At 45.9% G+C, this 15,113-nt stretch overlaps 1 protein-coding gene across 1 annotated transcript; it reads right to left on the minus strand.

Annotated features, from left to right (window-relative positions):
- Nucleotides 1-582: 582 nt before the first annotated feature.
- On the minus strand, nt 583-12,008 carry slc2a8 (solute carrier family 2 member 8). Its single transcript, XM_080003243.1, has 11 exons — nt 11,755-12,008; nt 10,508-10,640; nt 8,335-8,497; nt 7,410-7,616; nt 6,974-7,073; nt 5,008-5,219; nt 4,261-4,410; nt 3,998-4,106; nt 3,781-3,924; nt 2,489-2,634; nt 583-2,036 (listed from the first exon to the last, which is right to left on the minus strand). Exons 2-11 carry the CDS (start codon nt 10,603-10,605, stop codon nt 1,890-1,892), a joined length of 1,476 nt encoding a protein of 491 aa, XP_079859369.1. The 5' UTR covers nt 10,606-10,640; nt 11,755-12,008; the 3' UTR covers nt 583-1,889.
- Between the last annotated feature and the right edge of the window lie 3,105 nt (nt 12,009-15,113).

Here is a 15,113-nt window from a genome sequence, read left to right on the forward strand (position 1 = left end):
GATGTTGGGATGACACTGTACTTTTCCATTTCAGTGTCCTGAAGTAGCCTCCAGTCAGTATTTTTCCACCATGTACGAGGTCATTTCCACCATCTCCCTCTGCTAGAAACAGCCCCTACTCCGTCCAAACCCCTCCTTCTCTGAAATGTACAATAACCTTATGAGATTAAAGAATATTTGGAACATCGCTCGAACCACCGCTGGCTCTCCAGCCAGCTGTCTGTATCTTCCCCAGTTTCAACCACCTAAGCCTAATAGAAACAGATCACAACAATGGATGATATATAAATTATGATTTATTCATGTAAACATATTTAACATTTTTAATTAAAACTATCGAAATCAAATAAAAATGTATCAGTCCTGGAAATGTCCTGCAACCCCATGTGCATATCCAGCGACCCCACAAGGTTGAGGATGTTTGTATTAGAGAGGATAGTGGTAGTAATAGCAGCGGGTTAGGGTTATTCCACATAGGACACAATAACAATAACAAGTCAGCTCTGTATAGGCATCAGCCTTGTGATGGAATCAAATGACTTGCAGTGCAGCCTCAGAGTGATAGTTAACGGATTTGTTGTTCACTCTTCGAACTCAAAGGTCAGGTTGTAAGATTGAAAATCTTGTTTGAGGTCAGTTTAGGTGATATGATACCTGCAAAAATATATGTACATTAATGTAATAAATACATTTTGATTTAATCTGATTCATAATGTGCAAGTGCTGAATTAAATTATACTCATTGACTGCAGCAGATCCTATACATGTTATAAAAACGCTTGAAAGTGGGTTTTTTTAATTAACATTTATTAAATGGATTCCAGACAATCAAAAAAGACAAACATGACAAGAACAGGAGTTGCCTGCTCACAAGGCTCAAGTTGATGTGAATGGATTAGCTTATAGTGATCAGGACCACGCTCATGGTGCAGCGGCAGCCTTGAGGGATGTGAATAAATTAATCTGCATGTGGAGAAATTATTCAGAAATTTCATTCACGTGGAAAATATTTACGAGGAGAAATGGACAAAAACCTGTGTAAAGCTGTGTGTCACTTCAAAATTGTCTAAGCCCCCCTTCAACCAAAACAGAGTAAACAGTCAAAGTACATTTTCTTCATATAAAATCCCAAATCCATTCAAATGAATCGAATTCAGATTTAGGTTGATTCTCCTCAAATATATGACAATTGTTCTCAAATATATAAACTACAGGGGAAATTGTTCTGAAATATATAAACATACAATGGTCATTTTGGCACTGATTAAGACTGCACAGCACTTCCCTCTGATGATAAACGCTTCCAGTGTGCAGCAGGGGGCGCTCTCTTCTGCAAACTCAACTGAGTTTCCCCATTGTGTGAACACAGTGGAACTTGGACCGGATCAAAGTTCTGCCTCCGAAGGTCCCGGTCTCAGCTCAGGGAACTTTTGACGGAGGGGACCGACCGCAAAGCAGCTTGTGCTGCGAAATGAACTGTTAATAAATTAGATAAAGTAGTGTGTACAGCTAAAGTACATGCTCACCTTCCCATTATGTACCATAAAACCCTGATTCAGCAGATTCTGTTCAGCTGCATTTCAAGTTCAGGTTCAAGTTCAAGAGAGGTAAGTTTCATTTAGGAGGATTGTTATAATTGTTATAATCACGCAACTGGCATTAACAATGTACAAAAATGGCCACTAGTGTCTTTATGAACCTAGAAAATGTGTCAGTTTATAAAATTGATTTTACTTTTAATTTACATGTCATAACTTTTTAATTAGGAGACGCTGCAGCTGCTTCCAGTACTAAACATGGACCAATGAAGAATTTCCCTTCCTGTCTCCTCAGGTAAAATAACCTTTATGGCTTCTGTCCACATCCACAGGTTGGAAAAACAACCTCCGTCAAGGTGCCGGCGTCCCCCGGAACCGGGCCTCAATCTGCTCCAGAGTCCTGCCCTTTGTTTCGGGGACGAAGACGATGGTGAAGAGGACGTTGAGGGCGCACATGGCGGCGAAGAGCCAGAAGGTTCCAGCGCTGGTCAGAGCGTCCTGCGGAGAGTCACAGTCTCACATCCACACAAACCAGAGCAGGAGGCTCCACAAGGTCTCACCTCGGGCCCCAGAGGAGCCAGGACCACGGTGTCGTTATTACCCCACAAATACACACGGTAATAAAATACACTTACTTTACTAGTTTAACTTTACTTTGAATTGATCAAAATAAAGTCAATTTAACAATAATCTTTTTAAACCAATGACATGAATGAATTGTCCAGTTGACAACAACAACAACAACAACAACAACAACAACAACAACAACAACACACAGGAACGATGTGAAGTTGAACAGAAACAAGAGAAAGCTGTTTGGGGTAAAACTTCAAGAAGTTTAAGAGAAGTATACTGAGGAAATGATCCTAAAAGTAGAGTTAAAAAGGAAGCAGGAGCAGCAGTGTTGTTGTTGTTGTTGTTGTTGTTGTTGTTGTTGTTTTTGTTGTTACCATGAGGAGGTGGAAGGTCTTGGTGACGATGAAGGCGTTGCTCCAGTTGGTGAGCACGCAGGCGGCGCTGGCCACGCCCCGCACTCTGGTGGGGAAGATCTCAGACATGACCAGCCAGGGGATGGGGCCCCAGCCCAGAGCGAACCCTGCACAGGGGGCCAGTGTCAAGGTCAGGGGTCAGGGGTCAGGGGTCAGGGGCAGGCGGGAATCACAGAGTAGCTCACGATAGGATACTGTCACGACACGCTGCCCGTGATAACGGTGGCATCATGACCCAGCGATTCTGACAGACATCACCACATCATCACTGAAGAAGAATGAATACCACAAAAAAGGTAAAAAGCAGGAATGATGTATTTATTCACTGCATTGTGGTGTCAGTTTCACATCATTTGACAACTGATACTACTTTATATAAAATATATAAAATATATAAACTATTGAAGACTCAGTTATAAATGAAAGTGCAATATGAGGCAGCATGATTCCTTCTTCCTTTAAACACGGTAGTGAGTGAAAAAATAGGATTAGATCCGCCCCCCGTAACTACATTGTTATTATTCCAATAAGATACCAGGACCCTGCTCAACTTCCCACATTTATAACAAACAAGAGAAGTCTGCGTCTCTCAACACACGCGGTGTTTGTTTACCAGCGGCTCTTGAGCGTTCCAACATGGCGGACAAGCAGACGCATGGCGGTGACTTTTGCTTGACGTCATGTGGTAAAGTAGCAGCAACACAGCGACGTAGCGTCAACCAATCACTGCTTGAGAGTAAAACACAGCAGCATCTGTCTTTATCCTCTTTTCACTGAGACTATGCAGCATATTTATGGAATTATGACTTTAAAAAGTAACAGCGACAGTAAAACTATTTCACTATGACGGTTCTATTTTGTAACTGATCCACGGTTCACATGCGAGCTGAACCGCGGGGGGCGACCCGTACAGATCACAGATCATCTACGCTGCGTTTCACCACTCGTTCAGAGCGACAGCATCTTTTCATTAAATATGGATATTTTTTGCGTCAGACGTATCGACAACATATCACAAGAGGAAGTATCAGGATGTGTTGCAGCATCGACACCTTGTCCAACCTCTAATCGAAATCATCATATTCACAAACACTGAACAACTGAAGGGTTAGTAGTAGGGAGAGGAAGACAGGGAGGCAGAGAGACAGTGAGGTAGAGAGAGAGACAAGGAGACGGTGAGACGGGGAGGTAGAGAGACCGAGAGAGAAAGAGAGGCAGTGAGACTGCGCTCTTCTCAGACTCGTCTGTCTCACCTGCGATGAAGAGCCCCATGCTGCCCAGCGCCAGCCAGGACAGGCTGGCCCCCACGTCCGGCCCCCCGTGGAGGCCCCCCGCGGCGTGGTGGTGCAGCTTGAAGTAGACGCCAAACGCTGCGGCACTGATCGCCATGGTGACCCCTGCGTGAGGAGGCGGGACATGTTTATGGGTTGTTTTCTGGGTTGGAGAAGCGGGGCGCGGCTCGGCCGGTACCTGACACGATGAGCAGGACCTTCCTGCCGGCTCTGTCCATGACCAGCGCTGCGACCGCGGTGAACACCACCTGGATCAGGCCCACCATCACCGTGGCAACCTCCTCATTCTGGGAAAACACAAAAACAGCCTCGTTTTTCCACGTTGCCACTCGGAACGTTTTGTTGAGCCGCGGCTGCTTCCTTCAACGTGGTGGTTTGATGGTGATAAAACACGCGGCGCGGCGTTCGTTCACCGGCGTCCGGCGGCAGCAACCTTCTTACCTCCAAATGAGCCTCCTTGAAGATGCTCTCTGCGTAGAACATCACGGCGTTGATTCCCGTCGCCTGCTGGAAGAACATGAGCAGAACGCCGATGCAGAGAGGTTTGTAGACGCCGGGCTCTCTGAGGTCAGACACCTGGAAACGGGTTCCCTGGGGGGGGGGGCACAACTTCACTTCACCAACATCTCACCGGCGGCTCTGAACACTCAAACACGCCTGTTGTCGCCTGTCGCCACACCGGAGCCCGTGAGCGGAGACGAGAGCTGAAGGGAGGATTTGGGGACGGAGCGACAGAACGATGCAAAAAGAAACTCAACCTTTCCCCCCCAAGGACCCCGAGCCTGATCCTCATGAGGCCCCGGGCCCCGGTCTCTGGGTCCCATCTCATCAGGTGGTTTTTGTTAAGAGTCAGTGTCTCTCGTGTTGTCCAAAGCGACATATAACAAATACATAATCACAATATAAAAGCAACCGCATGTCACCGTCACAGCTGAACATCCTCTAGAAACAAGCAGCACTAGTTACTAGAGTTACTAGTAACTAGTAACTAGTAACTCTAGTGCTGTCGTCCCGTCCAGCTGTTCTCTAGTTCAGCAAATAACAGTAAACGGTCCAAACAGTCTTTACTGGACATTCTGACGCTGCTGATGTCTAGGAAATTAAATCATGTGGAAGATTAACTAAGAATGGCTTTGCTGGGGACCCCCTGGAAGGACCCCTGGGTCTCTCACCAACCTTCAACCTCACCTGGTCATTGAAAGCGTCTTGGATGCGAGCGCACTCCCACGCCACGGGCGCCTCGGGGCCCCGCAGGAAGCGCAGCGCCTCCTCGGCCTCGCGCCGCCGGCCCCGGGACAGCAGGAACCTGGGGGTCTCCGGCATCCAGCACATGCCCATCATCAAGAGCACGGGGGGGACGGAGCAGCAGACGGCGAGCCAGCGCCAGTCCTGCAGGGCACCTGGACACCAGACGCAGGGAGACACCACACCCTTCAACTCTTCTTGGGAAAAGAATGTATGAAGCAGCTGGGTGGAGGAGCCGCACGGCCCCTGGTGGATGAAGCAGCTGGGTGGAGGAGCCGCACGGCCCCTGGTGGATGAAGCAGCTGGGTGGAGGAGCCGCACGGCCCCTGGTGGATGAAGCAGCTGGGTGGAGGAGCCGCACGGCCCCTGGTGGACACCGCTTAGCAAAGTTTCTTTTTCTTTTTTCCTTTCATAAATAAGTAATGCTGGCCTGACGCACGCCCGCTGTTCTCTGGCGTTGGGGTTGAGTTGTGCCCCAGGAGAAGCATTTCCAAATCAGATCTTGTGCTATAACGTCCCTTTAGCCTTTCCACGGTTTGAGGAAAGACTGGAGGGAATTTAGGGAATTGAACTCCAGCAGCTTCTTGTTCCCTCTCAGAACGTTCGACTCTCCTTGGCTGCCGAACATGTTTGTAGGAAATAGGTCCTTGAAATAAATTCAAGTCAAAGTTGGTAAATGATGTCGTTGCTGTTCTGCTCTTTTATGGTTTGAAACAATGTTTTTAAATGTCTACCTTGTGTGGATCATAACGTTTTATCCATTCTATTCTCAACGAAGAGAGTGAGTCTCACGTGGGTCAAAAAACATGAATAAAGTTTGTGCTGTGTCTCTTCAAGACACTAAATAAATAAATTCCGAGAAAGTTTCATTTACTTCATGACAATGATTCGATAAAGTTGTGTTTTTCTAATCCCAGATCGCTCGGTGCCTGATGGAATCAATCAGAGAAGAATTTGATGGGATCACCCACGGGACGAGGAAGTTAAAAAACGCTGAATCCTCTGGTGGAGACGGAGGAGTGCCGAGTCAGCATGACAGCCACCGCAGCAAATGTGCTCATTTTATTTTGAAGCACAGATTTATGAAAGGTATTGGAGACAACATGAGCATAAAGACAGGAGGCTTTTTGCTTTCAACAGCTGGAACGTGATGACGATGCATGTTTAAAATAAAACTCAAATATTCCCAAACCATTTACAGCCATTCCAGAGATACTTCCAACACCCGCTGTCCGCTGAAAGACACCAAATCTTTAACCGTTAAATATAACTACAATGCATTATAGCTACAATATCTTATTTATTATATTGACTATAATTGAATTAGAATTGGCCCCGTAGTAAAACTTTTGAGTACTCATGACTAGGGCCCGATCAAATCCACCGCCAGGAAAATCATGTAATCAAAAATTTGCTGTGAAATTGATTAAAAAAAAAATTGCCGTGAAATGCAGAATGGAGGCGCGTGAGGCCCGTCAGGAGCATCACGTGACACATTCATAAGACATGATTGGCTGATGGGTGAGACCGTTTTCATTGCCCGGAGCAGTTTGAATTAGGTTATTAGGTCATGTCGACGTAAAAATGTCTAAAACCACTAAAAACATGATCATTTTTGACAAATACCCCGATATCGATAGTTTAACGATATTTTGGGAGTGACTATTGGTGCTTCAATAAATACTTACACACCCGTTAAATATCCAATTTCGAATCATCGGTAAGGTGGATATTCTGATATAATGATTAAAACAGAAGAACAGTCTGTGAAGTTCAGAAAACAACTTCGCAGTAACTGAGCTCTCCCAGCATGTTCCCACAACCACATCTCGTCCCATATCACCGCACTGATGTGCAATCAAAACACCCAATCTCCTTCCCCTGGTGGCCGCCAAGCGGAGCGCCCTACCTCCCACGTAGGCGCCGCAGATCCCCGTCACCACCATCAGCTGGACGCAGCTCCCCAGCGTGCCGCGCACACGCTCGTGGGCCATCTCGGAGATGTAGAGCTGAGGAAGCAACGGCGGCTCCGTCACATTCAGCCTCGGAAGGAGCAGCCGCTCTCACACACGCCTCCCAAATCTCACAATCTCACACACGTGCTCAGGGATAAATTACACGTTACGATTTATGTTTCCGGAGTGTTATGGCACCGGCCCGAATAAATACATCTTCATATTGTGATGCACAATTTTACAGCATACATGAATGACAACAAGAAGATATAAAGATGAAACATTTTCACAGTAAAATATTGTGATATCCATGTATTTATATCGGCTTATGAATGGATCTACTTCCTTTGACCACCGGCTCTACCTTCTAGCACCTAACGGTCTACTTACTGGGACCACCAGCGAGGTGACCCCGCAGGCCAGCCCGGTCAGCACTCGGCCGACGTACAGCATCCAGACGTTCTTGGCAGCCACGATGACGGTGAAGCCGCAGACGAAGGGCAGCGAGCAGAGCATGAGGCTCAGCTTCCGGCCCAGCTTCTCCACCATCCAGCCGCCCAGCAGGCCGCCGCCTGCCGCGCCCACCGTCACGATGGACTGCAACACAGGGACGCAGCATTACATCCTCGTGCAATGTACAGTCATTATTCATTTTCATTATTAATGCTGCTCTCACAATATTCTGAACACATAATAACACTGATATCAGCAGATGGCACGGGCATTTTGTGTACATTGAAAAATATAATGTGTAATATAGTACAGATTATACCAATTATTGTTGCTATTGATATATTGTAAAATGTGTAATCATATATTTTCCAAATAATATATTATTTAGTCATATATTTGAAATCATTCAATAAATTAATAAGCATTGTCGGGGTAATATTTTGTGATATTATATTGAAGAAAAATGACAATAAAGTATATTGGCATTTATTTGCAAAATATATGTGGTGTTCCACCAGATATTAAAATGTATGTGATAATATATTACATGATATGTCATTATATTGTTGTTTTGTTCTTTAAAGGATCCCAAACCTGAAAATTCCGGCCAATGGCTTCTGGACCAAGAGTGATTCAATTACACTTCAATAATTGTAATTGAAGTGGAAAGTTTATGATAGAAAGGTTTTACAATAAAGGGTCATTACTGTGGGTTATTAAAGGAGTTTTTCTTTCATATGAGTCTCTGTGCCTCTTATTCCAGAACCAATTTAAGTACGATCTTAATTAATTGGTCTAAATGTTCATGGTGAAGATAACAAAATCCTGAAAGGATTCAGGGCTCGGTGCTGGCCCAACGTACCCCGAACCAGGATGCCTGGTCCTGGTCCAGCCGCAGCCGGGGGTCTGGGATGCTGGACAGCTCTGGGATGGCAGAGGAGCTGTACCCCAGCACGCAGCCGAAGCTCAGCGGGCCCAGCACCGACACGAACACCGCCAGGTACAGCTTCCCGTTCCTCACTTTGCTGCGGAGCGTAGAAGCAAATGAAGCAGAACGAAGTCGCCACGAAGCCTGAAACAAGCCGTCGCTTCATAGGATCCAAAGAATCACAACTAAATTACACTGAAATAATGTTTAAGGCTTTTCTCCAGCAGCAGTTTGTGTGCAGATCCACTGGGGTCAATAGAATCATTTGACTAAACTATGTTATAATGAACAAGACATCCTTTTCTTGGTAATAGCTTGTGCACTGCAGTGCAGCAGACGAGGAGCACGGAAAAAATGTCTCCAAAACATGCTCTCTGCACCAGATGGAGATAGATTATAAAAAGGCAAAGAGAGGGGCCAGAGCCTAAGTATTGATTAACTGGGTACGAATCTATTTGGATATTTCTGTTTGTGAATAATAATAATAATAATAATAATAATAATAAATATAGCTACAGGCAGCAATACACGGGGTCCATTATCGACATGATATTTTATGACTTTCCATGGAACGTAGCATCAGTTCCTGCTGTCACTCCTCTTTACATCAGCATTACATCGAAAACAAGTAAAACTTTCTGAGTTTCCATTGAACACAGCATCTGCTGATGTAACGACGCGGTGAGTCCTGGTGACACTGTTTTGCTAATACAAGGTTCCACTTGTTGCATGTTGTGACCTTATCCTAAAAATGAGAAGGTGTCTACTTCCAGTCAGGTGTCTGTCTGTCTACTTCCTGTCAGGTCCCTGTCTACTTCCCGTCAGGTCCCTGTCTACTTCCCCTCAGGTCCCTGTCTACTTCCCGTTAGGTCTCTGTCTACTTCCCGTCAGGTGTCTGTCTACTTCCTGTCAGGTGTCTGTCTACTTCCTGTCAGGTGTCTGTCTACTTCCTGTAGTCCACAGAGTCCTGCCTCACGGTGTCTCTGGAAGGAAATCACTCCGTGTGGAAGTTCCAACAAGACGCTTCCATTCAAACACATTCAACACTGCATGTCCCTCACACACATTTCATCAACTTTTTTAACTTTTGGGACTAAAATGAAACGGACACGATTGGGACCCGTTGCTCTGGAGCTGCACCACCCGACTGAAAGTTTTTGAACGATGGCGTGTCGGTCATGCACGAACGTTCGGCTACTTCCAGTCAATTTTTGTCTGATTTTCACTAAATCCTGCTCCGTATGAGGATCGATATGGATGAAACTTGTAAGAGAAAACTGCCCATGATCAATTCTTTGAATGATGTTTAACATGTTTTATATAGGACAACAGCCTTTTGTATGTTAGGTAGCTTTTAAAACACACATTGCCTCTGGGTTTTAATGAGTTTCTCAGAGTTTATATCAAGAGACTGTTCTTTCTAAACAGTGTCTGTTGCAGTGTAAGGGTTTACCAGACCACATTCCCTCCTCAATCAACCTTGTGTGGAGATAAGTGTAACTTGACAGAGCATTGTGTGTTTTCTTTTATGGCCTAGTAAGACTGTACCTGTGACCTGAGTTTGACTGTTAAACCATTGTATGGCTCTCATGACTGACTTGATTTGATCAATTGTTGATTGAGGGGGCATAGTCTTGTACATGACACCTGACCAATGGTACACAACCTCTCATCGGTATGAAGCCTTCTTCATCAGAAGCAGGGGCAGACTGGTCAGAACACCGCTTTGGAGCAGCTCTGGCCACGCAGGAGAAATTCTCCAACAAACTTGATCCAAGAGATGTCTGAGACGTCCCGGTTCTAACGGGACCTCAACCGTGTCCGTAGCTGCAGCGGTTTTCCTCTTCCAGACACTTTTAGACCGAGAAGTGCCGAGGCAAATAATTATAATAAAAATCTGTACAATAAGTATACACCACTATGGAAGTATGTCATGGTTCACCTCCTGAATTAGTCGTCTGTTCCTTTGAGGAAACAGGCGGCAAATTGCAAACGCAAACAGTGATTCATTCGCTGACAAAGAAGCTCGGGCGGTCGTTAGAAGATCCACAGTCACCTTGTCAGAGCTCAGCATTCCGTGCAAACGGCGGAATTTGGAGTAACTCACTCTAGATACGTGTCCTGCTCCGAGCGGACGCCAGGACGCGCCTCCTCGTCTCCGTCCTCGGCGTCCAGCAGCCGCGTCCTCTCATTCTGGGCGTCCATGGTGAAGAGCTCTGTCTATCTGCTCTGACATGGATCTGGGCAAGAGCAAGGAAGGACGATCAATACATTGATCGGAAACATCGATATGCATCACAATATCAGCTGTTGAAATAAAAAATGCTGCGGGACAAATTTGACCAAATATGCATTTCACCACATATACGTATACTTTAACATGGTGTTTAATTGTGAAACTATGATATCAGACGAAAGTCTAAATTTTCAAACAAAACTAATATTTCAGATAACATATGATATATAACATATGCATAAAGCATATGTTATATAACTATAAAGTGCAGTATGCAGACGTAAATCACTACGTCATATTACTACATAATCATCTGGTTGCAATTACTTCAGCAGATCGTGAATTATTTTTAAATAATATCGTTAAGTTCCACAATCACATTTCCATCGAAATTTAAGATTTTAGACCAAAGCTAGAAATGTCGCAAGAAACACAATGAGGATTCGGAGAGTTTGCACTTCATTTGAGTCGGAAAATCAACTTTTTTCTTGAATTTTAATGCTCAAAGTTCCCTGTTAATAAATGGCTCTTGTGCATGGCAGACATGTATTATTACATGTTGTATTTGATGCAACGACCAGCGGCATCGTGCTCAACATGGACACAAATGCGGCCGCCTGCGCCGGCGCTCCAGTTATCACCGGGTGCGTTGCATTACATTTCACTGCATATATGTATGAAAGTATGTATATGTATGAAAGTATGTATATGTATGAAAGTATGTATATGTATGAAAGTATGTATATGTATGAAAGTATGTATATGTATGAAAGTATGTTTATGTATGTGACAAATAAAAATATTGAATCTTGAATTTTGAAATGAGCGAATTCCAATTTAGATTGTTAATGGCAATTATTTTAAGGACAGTTAACAGTCGAGTAAAGCTGTATGACCGTGACAGCCAGAATTAAGTATCACGATACGACGAATTAAAATGCACGGACGACACGACGACACGACATCAAGTCTGACGTCGGACAATCTCCAAACATGCCAAACAAAACTAACATTCGCCAACACTGCATCAACAATAAGGCGCTTCTATGCTCGACAACAAAACTGTGTATCAGGGTTAAATAACATTAAATTCATGTAGACACGACACGACACGATACCTCTGAAGAGCGATGAATCGCGGATCCAGGAGCCAAGGTGAATAAAAAGAGTCCGCGCAGGGAACAGGAGCCAGAAACAAGCAGCTGAACAACAAGAAAACTAACACTTGAGGCGACGCACGACGAGCCGCTGTCACTGCTAACGCATACTACTACTACTACTACTACTACTACTACTACTACTACTACTATTATTGTTATTATTATTATTGTTATTGTTATTATTATGGGATATGATCATGCGGCGCTGCAGAGTCAGCTGACCGTCTGCCCGCCGCTCATTTCCTGTTTCCTTTTTCCGGTTTTATGCTGCATTCCTGCACGTTCTGACAAGCCTGCGTCCTACTCGTTTTCAGTGAGAAAACATTCTAACTTCGATGCAAACTACCCTGACGTTTTAGCTCCAGATGCTGTACAATGTAATAACCGCCAAACAAACACACCGTGGCGTCCATTTTCTTTATTACCGAGACAAGGCTCTTTTTATATTAAGTGGAAATGACCGTTTTCCGAGTTCGAACGAATGCAGCATTTTGGTAAACAAACTTGAGCTGCACACTAGCGCCACCCGCTGGCCCACTCTGATCATAGCACGCAGTGGTGTAAACGCTGTTATTTTAGGATTTATTTTGTAAACGGTATTATATATAAATACATGGATACAGTATATATGCTCAGCTACTACACAGCTACTACAAAGCCACTTCACAGGTACTACACAGGTACTACACATGTCAAATGCAGTGTTAAGTCGAATGGTACATGATGGTGAAATTCCCTTCATCGTCAATTCGTCATTCTACTGTCGTCCTGGTCTTTGTACTATTTTCAAACAAACAACTCCCACATAGAGAAGGTTTTTTTTGGGTCTCTCCCAGTTCTGGTCGTGACACAAACCAAGCCAAACCCTTCACTGCCCATCAAGTCAAACCATCACCAACACAATAATAGCAAACCAAATACTGTGAACATTTTTTAAGTCAGTCAAAGTTTATCTTAGCACATCGAGTACAAGGTGTGGCATGGATGAAATAGAACAACAAACCATTCAAGTCACTGAAAGTGAGTTCAAATTGCAGATTCCAAATCTCCCATGATCCCCAGAGCCAGTGTTTATGCGGCAGAGGCTGAGGAGCTGAGAGCCGGACCGCAGGGCCCACAGCGTCAGGCGGTCGGGGTAGCACACGAAGATAAATGTCCTTCATCATGAAATGAGTCGTGTGCTTAAGTGGCAGTGAGTCTTTTTTAGTTTAGTTGGATTTTAGAGAAATTAGGCTGTTAACCGCAACTGTGAGTAATGCAAACCCCGGTGGCTGAAAGAGGTAGTGGGCGTCACTCCACCGCAAGAAGGGGCACGGAGAATATACTACAAATGCAATGTTAGAAATGATTACATTTCTGTAATTACTCATGGACAAGTAGAAAATGACCAACAGGTGGAGGTAGTGAGTCATGGATGACCTTTACATGGATAGATTCTTCTGGACAGAGGACCTTCTGGTGCAGGACGGACCATCAGAGAGCAGCTGCAGCAGCAGGGAGGAGGAGGAGGAGGAGGGATGAAGGTCTGACAGCGTGGATGACAAACACACACACACACACACACACACACACACACACACACACTAATGCTGGTGTTTGTGTTGCAGCTTGGCGTGTCTGTCAGCGCTGGCTCGCTACGGCGACTATCTGAACCTGGTGACGGGCGGGATGGCTTCAGCCCCGCCCACCTCAGACCTCCACGCGCTGCGAGCCCGCCTGCACTGGCAACTCAAACTGGGCTCGGTGACCTCACGTCTCCAGAGCGTCTTACAGTGGAATCAACCTCTGTGGCAGTTCCGCCTGCCACACCCTAAGGAAACAGAGCTGGCGTATCAATAACTGGTGTAGAAAACACAAGTTTATTGCAGAGAGTGGGCTGGGTGGAACAAGCCCGGAGCAGATCGACACACGTCATTTGTCTAACAAGCAACAGGCAAACAGCCACACTGATCCTGGGCCCAGTTACCTGGAGCCAGGACAGGTGTGGCTGCTCAATCCACACCATCCCCACACCACAACCTTGTTTTCTGGACGGATATTTGCAAAAAGTGATGGTCGGAGCCACAGTATTCTGACGAGACCATTTCAGGCCTCAGCCAGAAGCAGAATGATAGAATGAAGAGAGGAAAGAAACAGACAAACAAAGAGATGCATGAGGGTAACAACCCTAACCCTGAGAATAAACTCAGCGTTTCAACACGGGGCTCTGTTCTCGGTGGGGTTTTTAACGGCCAGCCAGGAAGAAACACTGATACACTCGAATGAGCAAAAATAAATGTTTTTTTGGGGGTAATTAAATATATTCAAATTAATATATTCAAATTTCCAAAACACAAGAGTGAACTGGAGCGTCTTCCCTGAAGGACCCCAACAGAAACAGAACCACACTCAATGCCCCCGTGCAGGAGATCAGAGCACCTTCCGTCCCCTCAGCCGTGGGCTTGTTGCCGTGACCTCCGGTCGGCCCTGCTGGCCCGGCTGGAGGAGGGGAGCCAGCGCCTCCACGTCCTCTCCAAGATCAACATGGCCCCGGAGCACGGCCCGCAAGGGCCCGCGCCACTAACTGCTCAGGTAAACCCGTCCCAGCGTGCACCACTGCTGCCGACACTGCCACACGCTGACCTACAACGACCACACCTGTCGGAGGCGGTTTTGGTCGTTCCCGTCTGTTCTCACCGGGACAATTTACTGCCACAGAACTGCATTCTGGGATATGTTTACTGCCACATAATTGTAGCGGGAGCTGCTTTCATTAAATCAGATCTTTCAAGGTTTCAAGTCTGACACTCTGACACCCTTTAATATTCAAGCAATTCCATGTTATGAGCCAATCAGGTTCCATTTTATTGGTGGTGATGATGATGTTTATTCATCTTCTAAACTTCACCTAAACACTGGGCCTACCTTCTGCCCCACAATGCGGTTCCTCAGGGGGATCCTGTTCCGCCGTCTGCAGGACTCCCCGGCCTCCGTGGGGACCCGGCGGAGGCCGTGGGGCGGAGCGGGGAGGAGCAGAGCGGCGGCGGAGCTGAGCGGTGGAGGAGAGGGAGGGACTTGGCCCCGCTCTGCTTCTCCAGGGGCCAAGAGGGGAGATAGAGCTGCTGCTCAGCTCCTGGAGGAGGAGCGGGCGCTTCAGGAGATCGGGAGAACCGGAGACACCCCCCCCGCACGCATGGGGCGGCCGACCGATGTGAGCAGGAAGCCAGGCCGCCGTGAACAGTGACAATTTGTGACAACTCGCCTGACAACTTACCGTCTCGTTGTCCTTCTGTCAACATTTTCACCGTGTGAACGTATGGATTATATGTATGTGACAA

This window comes from Zeus faber (genome assembly GCF_960531495.2).
Source record: "Zeus faber genome assembly, chromosome: 7".
Lineage (NCBI taxonomy): Eukaryota > Metazoa > Chordata > Actinopteri > Zeiformes > Zeidae > Zeus > Zeus faber.